General features: G+C 46.8%; 3 protein-coding genes across 7 annotated transcripts in view; 1 reads left to right on the top strand and 2 right to left on the bottom strand.

Annotated features, from left to right (window-relative positions):
• The window catches only part of LOC117997523 (histone H2B type 1-C/E/F/G/I), an 881,166-nt gene that overhangs the window by 319,005 nt on the left and 548,496 nt on the right, over positions 1 to 13,665 (bottom strand). The window lies entirely within an intron of this gene.
• The window catches only part of LOC117997495 (zinc finger protein 883-like), a 53,084-nt gene that overhangs the window by 12,097 nt on the left and 27,322 nt on the right, over positions 1 to 13,665 (top strand). The window contains exon 2 of the mRNA XM_034985823.1: positions 2,286 to 2,353. The gene's annotated coding sequence lies outside the window, so the exon portion shown is untranslated. The remainder of the gene's footprint in view (positions 1 to 2,285; positions 2,354 to 13,665) is intronic.
• ZNF391 (zinc finger protein 391) lies at positions 4,256 to 12,706 on the bottom strand. 5 transcript variants are annotated; one of them, XM_034985869.1, is made up of 3 exons: positions 12,481 to 12,706; positions 8,105 to 8,216; positions 4,256 to 7,376 (listed from the first exon to the last, which is right to left on the bottom strand). In XM_034985869.1, exon 3 carries the CDS (start codon positions 7,296 to 7,298, stop codon positions 6,225 to 6,227), a length of 1,074 nt encoding a protein of 357 aa, XP_034841760.1. In that variant the 5' UTR covers positions 7,299 to 7,376; positions 8,105 to 8,216; positions 12,481 to 12,706; the 3' UTR covers positions 4,256 to 6,224. The 5 variants fall into 5 exon arrangements, with proteins under 5 accessions (XP_034841760.1, XP_034841758.1, XP_034841761.1 ...); XM_034985867.1 differs by having other exon boundaries at positions 8,105 to 8,213; XM_034985870.1 differs by having other exon boundaries at positions 4,256 to 6,918; positions 12,481 to 12,700.

Below are 13,665 nucleotides of genomic sequence, written 5' to 3'. Positions count from 1 at the left end.
GAATGAAATCTTGCCATTTGCCATGACACGGATGGAACTAGAGGGTATAATGCTAAGAGAAATAAGTCAGAGAAAGACAAATACCATATGATTTCACTCACATGTGGAATTTAAGAAAGAAACAAAAAAAAGAGCAAAGGGGTAAAAAAGAGGCTAACAAAGAAACAGACTCTTAACTCTAGAGAACACACTGATGGTGACCAGAAGGGAGGTGGGTGGGGGATGGGGGAAACAGGTGATGGGGATTAAGGAGCACTTATCATGATGAGCACCGGTGTTGTATGAAATTGCTGAATCACTATATTGGACACCTGAAACTAATATAACACTGTGGGTTAACTACACTGGAATTTAAATTTAAAATTTTTAAAGTCAGAAGACTAAAAGGAAGAAAAGGGAGAAATAAAGCAAATGTGGCAAAATTTCAATAATTGTTGAATCTGGGCAATGGGTATATGGGAATTTATTGTACTATTCTAGTTTTGTGTATATTTCAAATTTGTCATTTTTTTATAAGTGAACATTGTTTTATCAGTTTAATTATTTCCTAGAGAACAAGTTTAAAATGGATTTGACTGGTTTTATGATCTTTGAGATAAAACTTCAAAGCAATCATAGAAGGTATAGACTTGGGGCCTTGATTCTCCAACCTCTTTTCCTCAATTTCATCACCCTACGATTGCCCTTCCTTTCCACCTCCTCCTCCATTTCCTTTCACAGCCAAATATGAAAAAGCATCATGTGTTGGGAAAGAAAAGGCAAAAAGTGATATGAAGAGAAAAACAGGACTTTGATGAGATGTAAAAGTTAAATTATCAGCAGCCGCTGACTCCATGTCCCAAAACTGCCTAAGGAGCCATCAACTAGGAATTAGGGCAAAGGCTCTTCCTCAGCAGCTTCAAAGTCCGTATTTCTCTGTCTTTGTTAAAAAATATTAAAATGCAATTCCTCCTGATTGGTTTGCAAGAACAAGGTAGCTCGTATGAGGAAAGCCAGGAAGCCACCAGCACCGTTTCAACACAAACCTTTGCGTAAGAACGGAACCGAAAAACAAGCACATCGATTCAACCAACAGAGCAGACGGTGCCCTTTCTTCGCTAAAACCGCGTGTTAAACGGACTCCGGCGTCCCCTCCCGCATCCCGCGGCAGAAGGCGTGAGAGTAACGCCGACAGCGCCCCAAGTCGTGGGCCAACCCGACGCGAAAGCCCTTCGGAAAAGGTAAGCACAGCGCCCCTGGGAGTCGCGCCCCGCGGGCGTTACCTGCCCGGCGGCGGCGGAGGTCCGACCCCCCGCCGGGCCCGGGCAGCTCGCTGCGGCCGGCTCCAGCCAGCAAGCCGCCGGAGGGCTCGGAGGCGGCACGCGGCGGCGGCCGACGCTCGGGGGCCGAGCGCGGGGCCCTGTCGTCCGGCGCCGCCGGCCTCCGGGGGCCGGGAAGGGCCGCAGCGCGTCGGAACGCGGAGCCCGCCCGCAGGCTCCCGCCCGCGCCCCGCCCCCCCCGCCCAGGGGCCCGCGAGCGACCGCGGCGCGCGTGCGCGTGCACGTGTCCGTGTGTGCGCGTGTGCGCGCGCGCATGCGCGCAGACGGGAGGCGCACTTCGCCGGGAGGCGTCCTGCCGCGGGAGCACCGTGCAGGATTTCCCGGCAGACCCCGCGCTGCTCCCCGCAAAGGCGGACCCCGCCCAATCACGCGTCCCTGTGACTCGACTTCCCCGCGGGAAGTCCCTAACGTTTCTGGTTCCACGCTGACTGAAAAGACGCAAGGCGGTCCTACCCGAGAGTGGACACTGGCATGACCGAGGGTGTATCGCAAACCCCTCGCTGCAGGTGCAGGTCACTTACAGGACAAGTAACAACAGCAGTTACGGAACGCAGCCTCCGGTCGCTCCTGTCCGGGGTCCGGATCTAGGCACCGCTTCTTCATCCACCCAGTGGATGCTCTTCGGCTCCCACCACCACCACCATCCTAAGACTCCCGCTTCCCACCTAGCTTCTGCCTACCCGCCCCCCCCCCCTCGCCCCGGGTCCACACCATCCTGTCTCCTCTCCCAGATTAATCTTTCCCCCTGAAGCCACACTTAATCAGCATCATCACTCACTTCCTGTGATTCCCTCATTAAACCCAAACACGATCTAGGACTGGAAGCAGCCATCACCAAGTTAATCCAATTCCAAGTCCACTTTCTCATTCCTGACTTCACTGAACTCCCTGCCACAGACAGTCCAGTCCATCTACCGGAACTTTGCCCCACCTCTACGCCTTTACTCACAGTTCTTTCTTTTCCAGACCTTGCCAGGGTCCACCTTAAGAAGTCCAGTACCGTCAGCAGAACTGGGGTCAAATCCTGGTCTTTGGTAAGTTATTTCACATCCGTAAAGGTCAGTTTTTTCATCCCATAAGGTAGAAAATTAAATGACTCAAATGGGTGAAAAGAGCTTTTCTTCTGGCACCCAGGTATCATGTGGTTATCAACTCTATGCCTTGCTCCTTCTAACCCCACTCCCCCGGAAGAACAATCTTCACCCCTACCTTTCTGAGCTTTCCACTATGAAGTAAATACTTGTTCACTGGAGAACCTACTATATGCTAGGTGTTGTGGAGAATACATTATTTTTTATTTTTTGCTATCAAATGCATTGTCTAATTACATGCAGACAAATGGAGAAATTCATCTTAAATCTATTAGGAAAGCTTTGGGACAGAATCTGTGACAGGGCTGGGGTGGAGGGAAGGAAAGTTCTCCGAGCAGTGAGCCAGGAAACTGGGAGGACTCTGGCTTCCTTTAAAGAAAAACGAGGTGAGGGCAGGGAGCAGAGACTGGGGCCCACGGAGCATCTGTGGGCCCCGCAGGTGTTTGGATTTTAACCCAGCAGCACTGAGTAGCCATGAATGGGTTTTACGCTGGGGTGTAGTGTGGCCCTTAGGATTTTAGTGGATCCCTCTGGCCTTGGTGCCCTTCCAGGGCTCAGCCAGCTTGGGCAGAAAAGAACTTGCTGCATCATGCAACACTGCAAGCTGCCGTCTCACCTGCTGTGGCTTTGGGGAGGTGAGGGGAGCCTGGTGAGGGGGATGGGTGCCACACCCATTTTGCAGATGTTTGTAGACCGAGGTAAGATCCTGGCTGTGATGGGCTGAACGGGACAGAGAACACCAGTTCTGTGTGCACCACTTAGAGTGGGAGAGGGGTCCCAGGCTGCAGATGAGTAGGAATCACCAGGGAGGTATGCCCAGAGGCAGGGCTGGGGCTGGAGGGGTTTGAGAGAGAGAGGGAATGGCATCTGCAAAGGGAGAGTCAGGAGAGAGCACAGTGTGCCAGGGATACCCCTGACTCAGAACTTGAGTATAAAGAACTTGAAGTCTGCCTGGGCATCTGTCATCGTCCCTCTCTGGGGATGCTAAGGTGCAGGCCACAAGCAGAGAGAGGCCCCTGGGTTTGGGTGTACATGGTGGTTGCAGGAGGTGGGTGGTGGAGGAGGGGCAGGGAAGGCCACATCAAAGCTCAGGCTGTTGGGCGGGGAGGTGGGGGTGGGGGGTTTAGCTGGGGGACAGAGCAGACAGGTTGAAAATGGAGACTAAACCTTGTGCTTATCTCTGCTTCCTCTGGAAACTTCACTACAATGATGGCAAAGAATTAAAAAATGCATAAAAGAAGAGATAACCAAAGACGAGTGGTCAAAAAAAAAAAATCTTTCCTTGAAAAATGGACTTTTTTTTTTCTTTCCAAATACAAAGTAAGCAAATGACCATCCCCCTTTGGTTGCCAGAATGCTGTTTGCACCTCTATCTGGATAACTACAGCATAACCATAACTTGTCCTGATCTTGATCTTTTAGGCTTTCTCCTTTCTCTAATGCTGATTTTTTTTTTTTTAAGATTTTATTTATTTATCTGGGAGAGAGAGAACAAGCAGGGGGAAGAGCAGAGGGGTTGGAGAAGCAGACTCCCTGCCAAGCAGGGAGCCCAACTCAGGGGCTCTATCCCAGGACCCTGGGATCATGACCTGAGCCAAAGGCAGACACTTAACCGACTGAGCCACCCAGGCACCCCTCTAATGCTGATTTCTGTGTTTTCATTTTCTATTTTATCATATAAGCTATCTTGAGTCCTTTTTGACATGATAGTTATAATAAAATAGATGGCTATTGCCTATTATTACCGTTAGCAGAAATGTCTTCTAACTTAAGTGACTGTAATCATAGTTTTCCATTGCTGGTAATGGACTTACCCTGCGGGGGATGAAATGAAAGGCCACAGGCTGAATCGCAGCAGAATCATAACAATTAGCATTTATTGAGCACTTACTTTATGTCAGGCACTGTTTTCATCACGTTACATGAATAAACTCACTTATTCCTTACAACAGTCTCATGAAATGGAAAGCCAAGAGGCCAGCATCCCAGGAGCTCTAAAGGAGAATTAGTCCCAAGAGTTAATTTACATAATTCAAGGTAGGACAAAAAGGACCAAAATATTTATGATCTTATCTCTCCATTCATAAGACTAAAGAGATTGCACTATTAAACCCTCCTGGTTTAGATTAAAACGAGTCCAGACCTGCATTATACCATGTATCAGATGGGGCTTCTGAGAATTTAAGATAATTTCTAACTTCAGAAGCTTATGGGAAAAAAGCACCTGAGAGAATCAGAAAACAGAATAGGAAAGTTTGCAATGCACGAAAATACATGCAAACCACGACTGCAAAGGTGGGGGACCCAAAGTGTCAGAGGAGGCAGGACTTGAGCAAGGCCTTTTATAAAGCGTGGACAGGATTTCTGGAGACACAAGGAGGAAAGCAGAACATGTAAAAGGGTGCCAAAGAACCGTGTGAAAAGAAGCCAAGTGCGAGAAGAGGGTAGAGCAGACACAAAGGACAGGCTGCCTACATGCACCGGGCAGGAATGGAAAATGGGTAGATAGATCTAACTGTGGACGGCCCTGGGGTTAAACAGTTTGATCTTTTTCCCGGGAACTGTGCACTCTTTAAACAAGGTGGTGGTTTAGTCAGGCAGCTAGATAAAGATAGGAAGACAAGGGCAGCAGTGTTGACTCCCGTAATTTGGGCGCAAACTCCAGCAGCACTAAGAACAGAGAAAGAAATCAACTCGTAAGCCACTTGAAATAAAATCTTGCAGACTGATTACCTGGGATAAAGTAGGCAGTAATTATAGATCATTTAGTAACTATTCAGCACTATGGATGTTTCACAGGGGTCGAAAAGACCTTTGTCTTCAGGAAGCTTACAATCTAATTGAGTGACCGCAAGTATTATAACCCGATAAAATGAGAGTATTCTGGCTGAACTCTTGCCCAAAGTTATAGAGCTGATCATTGTTAATCAGAGAGTGCTGGGAGGTAGGAAAAGTGTGGATCAGCACAGAATCAGGGATGCCAGAAGCAGCTCAAATTTTAAGGCATAAGAGTGGCCCAAAGTGCCAATTCTGCAAATGTCAAGTAGGAAAAAGACTAAGAAATAGGCACTGAATTGTCCTTGAGAGATCAGCTTTATAGGATTGGTGAGAGTTTGAACCAGAGGGTATAAGTTTCATGAAGAAGAAACAGAAGAAAAATTTAAAAACTAGGGAAGCAATTTTTAAAAAAAATAATAGAACTCAATGTAAGTGTTAGGACATTTTTGGTGAGGATAAGATAAAATAACACTAGGATTAGTTAGGCCCATTAGAACTATGGTTTATACTTTGAGGAAAATATGCTATAGCAAAAAAGGTTTAAGAGAAAAATCTGTCCTTATAAAACGAGAGACTGGATTTGCCTCAACACTATTATCACCAAACTGGTGGGAAGCTTTTTGTCCTGTTCTGAAGCCAGCTCCTCTTCTACTACTGGAACCAGCATCTCACACACACAGGATTTCCTCTTTAAGTAAAGGGGCTGATGTGGTCGGGAAACAAGGTTCACTGATTGTTCAGGGACCCAAGCCCCATGGAATAGATAAAGTGAGCAAATGCAAGGTGTCAGGAGGGTCTAAACTCTAAGGCTGGAGTCCTCTGGAATAGGAGATGGAATACGTGAGGTTCTTACGTTATCCCCTTGTACTCACTGGAGCATCTAGTTTACAGAACGGGTGGAAGGAAGGCTAACTTGAAACTGGCTTACAGCTAGCTAGTAGAGAAGAAAACTCCAAAGATGTATCTGTTGTTCTTTGCAGGATAGGACATGAAGGCTGTGTGCTCTTATGCTAACATTAATGAAAAAGCTCAACTACTACTCCTTAGTGTGAAGTCGCTGATGTCTGATGAGAGTTGAACTCTGGCTGAAGGCTTTCCCACAGTCATTACATTTGTAAGGCTTCTCTCCGGTGTGAGTTCTCTGGTGGATAATAAGGGATGAGCTCCGACTGAAGCCCTTCCCACATTCTCTGCACTCGTGGGGCTTCTCTCCAGTGTGGATTCTCTGGTGCTCAATGAGGGATGAGCTGCGAGAGAACACTTTGCCACAGTCGTTGCATGCATAGGGGTTCTCTCCGGTGTGTGTCCTCTGATGCTCAATAAGAGACGAGATCCAACTGAAAGCTCTCCCACATTCACTGCATTCATAGGGATTCTCTCCAGTGTGTATTCGTTGATGCTGAATTATGGTTGAACGGTCACTGAAGGCTTTCCCACATTCGTTACATTTGTAAGGTTTCTCTTGAGTATGAGTTCGCTGATGTTGGCTAAGGTTAGTGCTTCGGCTGAAGGCTTTTCCACACTCACCACATTCATACGGTTTCTCTCCAGTATGGATCCTCTGATGCAGACTCAGGTGAGTGCCCCGGCTAAAAGCTTTTCCACATTCACTGCATTCGTACGGCTTCTCTCCAGTGTGAGTTCTCTGATGTTCAATAAGGTGTGTACTTCGGCTAAAAGTTTTCCCACATTCGTTGCATTCAAAAGGCTTTTCTCCACCATGAATTCTCCTGTGGACAATAAGGTCTGATTGGTAACTGAAGGCTTTCCCACATTCGTTGCATTTACAAGGTTTCTTTTGTGGGAAGAGTTTTTGGTGTTTAATGAAGTCCGAATTATCTTTGGAGTTTTTCCTAGATATGGGGGATCTAGCTCCCTTTGGAATGTTCTGCTGTATATTAACTTTTGAGCTTAGACTAAATTCACTAGCTTCAGGAACTCTCTCCCTACTGAAAATTTCCTTGAGGGTCATCGACACTTTCCTGATTGCCGTTTTCTCAAAAGATGTCTTCTGTACAGGACATTTTGTCTGCCTTGATAACCGGCCCTCACCCTTATAGGCCTCTTCATTCTTAGGACCTTGGGCAGTACTCCCTCTGAGACTTTCCATTGCTGACCCTGAAAACTCTAGTTCTTCAGAAATAGCCTGATTGGTGTTGATGCTTTGGCTCAGTTCACATCTCCCTATCTGAAAGACATTTAAAGTGCAAATGTCACCTGCATCTAGTATGGAGAGCAAGGAAAATAAACCAGCAGGAAAAAAAAAAAAAAAGACAACAAATTTGCAATTCACACACACTAGCAACTTTATATGGGAAGAAAACAAGAAGGGACAGCCGAAGGCAAGTGAACAGCAGCAGAAGAGATAACAGGCAGTTTTTATAATAGGCATGGGGAGCACAGAGACATCAAGAAATATGGGAAGGGTGACTGGGTACTACGCTGAGCCAGAAAAATGGAAACGAGCAGATATACCAGCTGATGAGCAGAGAGTAGAGGATTAGAAAGTAAAATGAGCTGTTACTTATTATAGCCGATCAGCAGTGGTAAATGGGAGAAAGGAAAGGGATGAAAACAGTAGACTCTTAAGTGTAGAAAAGATACGCTCTAAAAAAAGCAAACAGTAGGGATGATTCTATCAAGCTTGGATGCAGTCCTTTTCTTGGGATTGAGAGAGAACAGAATTTCAGAAACGCTGTCTACAACACTGCCACCTGACGTGCCCCCCGACCCTCCTTCCAGCTAGTGTCGGTGTTCTTCTAAGCAAGTCTACTTTCAGAGTACACCGACGACAGCTCACTTACTTGGCAAATAGAAAGCAGACTAACTTAAGTCACCCGGTGAATTCCAAGAACTTAGACTGGAACTCATGTCTCCTAAATATCGAATCGGTGGTCTTTTCATGGTCTCACTCACCCAGACAGGTATTTTCGCTCACTCCCCTCTTCAGTGCCCTGAAGATCCAGCATCCACAGCTGTCCTCCCTCCAACTGAATGACCATGTCCAATTCACACGCTGGGACTCCTGCTGATGGGAAAGGATTTAACACAAGGCTTGGGTGCTGGAGACACAGGGCTATTCAGAGCTCGATATTAATGCTTTGATCTATAGAAAAGATGGTGTGAACTTTCAGAAGCTATGGGAGGAGGGCCTGGCAAAAATGGCTTTCTGAAAGGGGGCAAAGTTGGGTTCCAGAAGGTTATACACATTCACATCAGAATCCCCCAGGGAACTTGTTAGTCAAGATACCTGGGCTTTGCTTCAGACCTAGGAGGTAGGACACGGGGCCCAGGCATGTGTATTTAATAACTTCATATAACTTGACAAGTAGAACTGTCCAAAAGGAAGCCTAGAAAGATATCCTAGATTGCCTGAAAAATGTGCTCCCCACTCCAACGTTCCTCACAGAGCAGGAGGGTCTAAAATACCAACTCAGCTTCCCCTAGACAGGTGGCTTCTCCCTTCTGCCAGCAGGGCCAACACTTCCCAAGGATCTCACGATTCCCAGGTAGCCAGCCAGCTTTCTCAGACACCTCCTATCACACAGCCGGTGCCCCACGTTCGGAATGCCTGGCACCAAGCAGTCCACTTAACTCCCCACTGACAGGTGGTTTTTACACCTGCCTCCTGAGTAAGAGCAGCGGGCCCTCTCCTGGAACACCGGCCTGTGCTGAGCGACCCACAGAGCATCCTCCTACAGCAGCCTTCCTGCTGGGGAAATGGGAGAATGTGGAAATCTGTGTCTTTCCTCTCCCATCTCTGCACTCTAACTTTCCCCACGAAACCCTTTTCTTTAAGCCATGGTCTTGCGGATTCATCTGGAGCCCCTGTGCTTGACAGTCGGCTACAAACTATATACCATCTCCCCTAATGCTTCTGCTCACAGCACAGTTTGAGATCCGCTGGGTTAGGACATAATCTGGTTTCACAGGTTCCTTTCTCGTAGACCAGGGACCCTTCCAGATGTGCAGGTGAGCTGTGGAGGACATCCACCAAGAAGTCACATAGGGAGAACCTCTAAGGCAATGTGACGATGCTGTCTGTATCCAGCTTGGCCAAAAACATGCCTTCCAACTGGAAACAGGGAACACAGAAGCACTACCGATTAAGAGTCTGATTTATTTAGAACCTCTCCATACAGTCCAGTTGCATGCTTCACGGGGCCCTCATTCCTTAGTAGGAATCTGCCGCATCGCTAGGTTGGCTGGCCTGCATTCTTGCAGCACAGACCCTCCCACTACACCATCCTGATTTTGTTGACCATTCACTGTTATTTCTCTCTTCTATGACAGTAATTCTCAAGGCAGCAGGCTACCTCCTGGGAGAGTTCTGGGAATTGGTGAGGGGTTTTTTTTTTTGGACCGTCATGTTGACTGGATGGTGCTATTGGAATTTAGTGGGGGTCAGGGATAATGGGCATTCCTGCAAAACAAAAAAATGTTCCTGATCCTGTGTGACTTTCAAAAAAGCTGTTTAATAGCGGCACCCAGGTGGCTCAGTCAGTTAAAGCGTCCAACTCTTGATTTCAGCTCAGGTCATGATCTCAGGTCCTGGGATGGAGCCCTAGGTTGGGCTCCGTGCTGGGTGTGGAGCCTGCTTGAGATTCTCTCCCTCTCTCTCTCTTTCTGCCCCTCCCCCCACTCTAAAAAAAAAGTTAATAGTTACCTAAGGCTAGAACCTAACATTACTTTACATAGAGATACAAAATATTTTGCACAGCTTTGATATATATTGGAAAATTAAGGAAATATACTTCTCTTTCTTTCTGCTATTCTTCTGTTTCTTTCTGTAGGCCTTGTTCACATTTCAGGAAAATCAAACCACTTAATGGTGTTAGATTCGGAAATACAACATTCACATATTGGGCTGTTGCAGGTACAGACATCTATTCACCCCATCTGTACACACTGGAACACATACTATCCTAATACAAATTACTTTCCTTTATATCAGGTTAGGTAATACATTGATATTTTGGAAATTTTATCTATAGGCAATCAATATTATCTGTCAGTCTTACTACAGGATAGTAAATGGGACTTTTGTTCCTAGGGGAATGTTACTACATTATTACATATTATATTCCATCCTAGGGAAGAGATACTGTTGAGAAAACGTTTAGGTTTTTGGTGGTTTGAGTTTTCCCCCTAACCAGGAAGATCTGAAATTTGAAGATCTTTGTATCTTTGTGTCTTTAAAAAAAAAAAAAAAAAAGATTTTATTTATTTATTTGACAGAGAGCGCAAGCAGGGGGAGCAGCAGAGGAAGAGGGAGCAGCAGGCTCCCCGCTGAGCAGGGACCCAGGCGCCCCTGTAAATTGTCTTTTTAGAACCATGAGAACATAGGCTACCTAAAAGCAAGCAGAGAAAGAACTAGGACAGAATTCAAAGGAGATGGCCATGTGGAGGTTGAGGGTTCTCCTTCATGCTCATTAGTATTCTGGTGGTTGGCAAGCTGAGCCAAGGTGCTATCAGTTTATCTGTAATTCAATTCGCTTGTATACCATGTAGCACAAGTGTCCCGAAATGTAGCTGTTCTGGCATCTCAAACAAGTCCATTGCATGTGTAACTGTAGTATGCATTTCATGTTTGTAAATGGGACACGTTATCGATACACAGAAACCCCACTGGGAAAGTTCTACATTAAAACAAAGGAACCTAACTTGGGAGATTCTTTAGGTCTTTTGGGTCTGTCTTTTGTAAGCATTTTATGAATATTGACTCATTTATGCTTCACAACAGTGACAGGGGTACTGTTGTTATCCCCACAGTACAAACGAAGAACTGGAGGTACAGAAAGGTTACATAACTTGGCCCAAAGCCAACTGTTGAATCCTGGACTCACCTGCACTGCACTCTCCACTCCTGTGGCCCCTAAATGGCCAAGAAACTAACCCCCATGATCCCAGGACACCAGCATGACCTTAACCACAGTGTGCTACGGAGGTTTAGAGAGTGCCTGCCTCTGAAGGGTGACCACCCTGAGAGGCTGCACTGAGTCCCACTCATGCTAAAGCCCTATCTATGTAACCTGAGCACTAGATTTTCCAGCCACCCCAGTGCAGGCGGCATCCTTGGCACGAATCAGTGAAACATCAGATAGAGGCCCTGTGATGTAAGCATTTACCAGGTAATCTGGACTCTTAAAAAGATTTATTTATTTATTTGACAGGGGAGAGGCAGAGGGAGATTATCAAGCAGACTCCACTCTGAGTGAGGAGCCCTATGTGGGGCTTGATCTCAAGACTCTGAGATCATGACCTGAGCCGCAATCAAGAGTCAGATGCTCAACTGACTGCACCCCCCAGGCACTCCAGTAATCTGGATTTTGATTATAGTTCTAATGATAGCTATATAAAAACAGGGGAAAATAACCAATCTGGTTTTTAGGTCTCCTCATCTGTCAAATGAAGATGTTGGACTTGATTGTTTGGTACAAAGCTCTCTGATTCCTGGAGTTTAAGTGCCAAACACTAAAGCACATACCTGTCTGCCTAGACTAAGGGGATTAGACTAATATGAGCCTAGTCTTTTTGAAATCATGAGACATGTGAGAGCCTCAGGTCCATGTTTCGGATGAAACCATTCAAGAAACAGGCCAATAAGGTGTTCTTCAATCACCTAATGATGAAATAGAGCAAAGGAGTGTTGAGGAAGACATTAAGGGCAATCAGCAGGCAAGCGAAGAACAGTCCCATCCTGGGCAAAATTTGGCAGATTCACCTAAGGGAAGTTCTATGAAAAGAAAGAAATGTATCCCCTGCTTGGAAGAAGGAAGACTCCTTAACTTACATGGGACATAGCTCTTCTAGGGAGACAGACAGTTGCCTTTCCCTCTTCCACCTTCCACCACCTCTTGGCTTTCTTTCTGGTCAAAGATAAAGCTGGCAAAGGTCCTATCCTAGGCAGCCAGAATCACCGGTCTAGTAACGTCACATCTGGCCAGTTGAATGCAACCTTAAGCGTTGAGGTAAAACAAATGCCTAAAAGCAATCCTACCTCCTCCCAGATGCAGAGAAGAGGACAATAGACACTGATGTCTGACCTGAAGTCCCTAGTTCTCGAATGATAAAAGGTAAAGGGGATGGATCTGGGCCAAGTCTAAACCCTCCCTAAACTCTTTAGGTGATCTGAGGCATAAAATCCAGGCTCTTGGTCAATTTCCTCCCATGGGGTAGGAGTTCAAATGGAGTTTGACACAGTCTCCTAATTCCTCCTGAGGATCAAAACAGAAGGCAGCCGATGCCGCTCCAGCACCCTAGGGCTGTGCATCCCCGAGCAAGTCACTCACCTCTCTGAAAGTCTGGTCCCACACTGTAAAATGGCATAACTAGAACTTGCTTGTCCTTTCTCACAAAGCTTCTGTTAATGCTACAAGTGAAAAGACAGCAAAGCATTTACAATAAAGGATTTCATATACAACATAAAGAGATACGATTGCTGTGCATATCTCAGATGAATTCACTTTAGGAGCGCCTGGGTGCCTCAGTCGTTGGGTGTCTGCCTTCAGCTCAGGTCGTGACCCCGGGAAGCCTGCTTCTCCCTCTCCCACTCCCCCTGCTTGTGTTCCGTCTCACGCTGTCTCTCTCTGTCAAATAAATAAATAAAATGTTAGAAAAAAAAATTTTTCATTTTAGAATTGTGAGGGTGTTCATTTAAGGGCAGATGCTCTCCGAGAACTCGTGAGGCTCCCGTTGGCAGCTGCTGCTACAGGGCGGAGACAGATGTGTTCTTCTTCCCGGCTTTGGAGGACGCACAGGAAGGCAGGGCTGCTCTGTGTGACAAGTCTCAGGAGGGAACCCTGAGATGTAGTTCAGAGAGGCCAGGAGGTTACTGTCTCCACAAGGTTACAGCCATTCCCGTGCTCAGGCTCCATCCGAGGATTCCTCCACCACAGTGAGGCAAGTCCTTCCCTCTTCTCCTCCTTCCCACCTCATACTTTAGTATTTGGATCACCTTACTGCTACAGACATACTGTACCCCAAGTACAGCGGTCCTAAGGGCTGCAGCAAACCCAATCTGCTTCTACGGGACGAACTTCCCAGGGCTGTCCACCTCCTGCGACCCTAAGCGGCTGAAATTCTTTGGACCACGCCACTTCCTCTTGGATTGGGAACCCAGCAAGAATTCTCCCGTGTTTCTACCCCCTTCCGTATTGAGCATTTATCTCGCTCAGAAGCAAGCAGGTCGGAAGGTTCTGGAAGAGCTCCTCTCCAGGTGCTTTGCTTTCTGGTCTGGGCCGGACTGCCTGCTGGAGGCTTTGCTGATGGACACCGCAATCAGCATGAGGGCCTAGGCAGCCTCACCTCAACCCCCGAACAGAGACGTCCTGGGACCTACTGAAACACGCTCTTCAGGCAACCGCGGTGGCGGAATCTGGCTCGAGAGAACACAGAACTTGACTGACAGAATTTGCCAAGCTCTCCACCAATAAGTAAACACCTCCTGTATGCAGGTACCAGCGGTCCTCGACGGC

This window comes from Mirounga leonina, unplaced genomic scaffold (assembly GCF_011800145.1).
Source record: "Mirounga leonina isolate KUSES-001 unplaced genomic scaffold, KU_Mleo_1.0 Mir_366, whole genome shotgun sequence".
Taxonomy (NCBI): domain Eukaryota; kingdom Metazoa; phylum Chordata; class Mammalia; order Carnivora; family Phocidae; genus Mirounga; species Mirounga leonina.
Note: the sequence above shows the minus strand (reverse complement) of the source record. Positions and strands in the feature narration are given on the sequence as shown.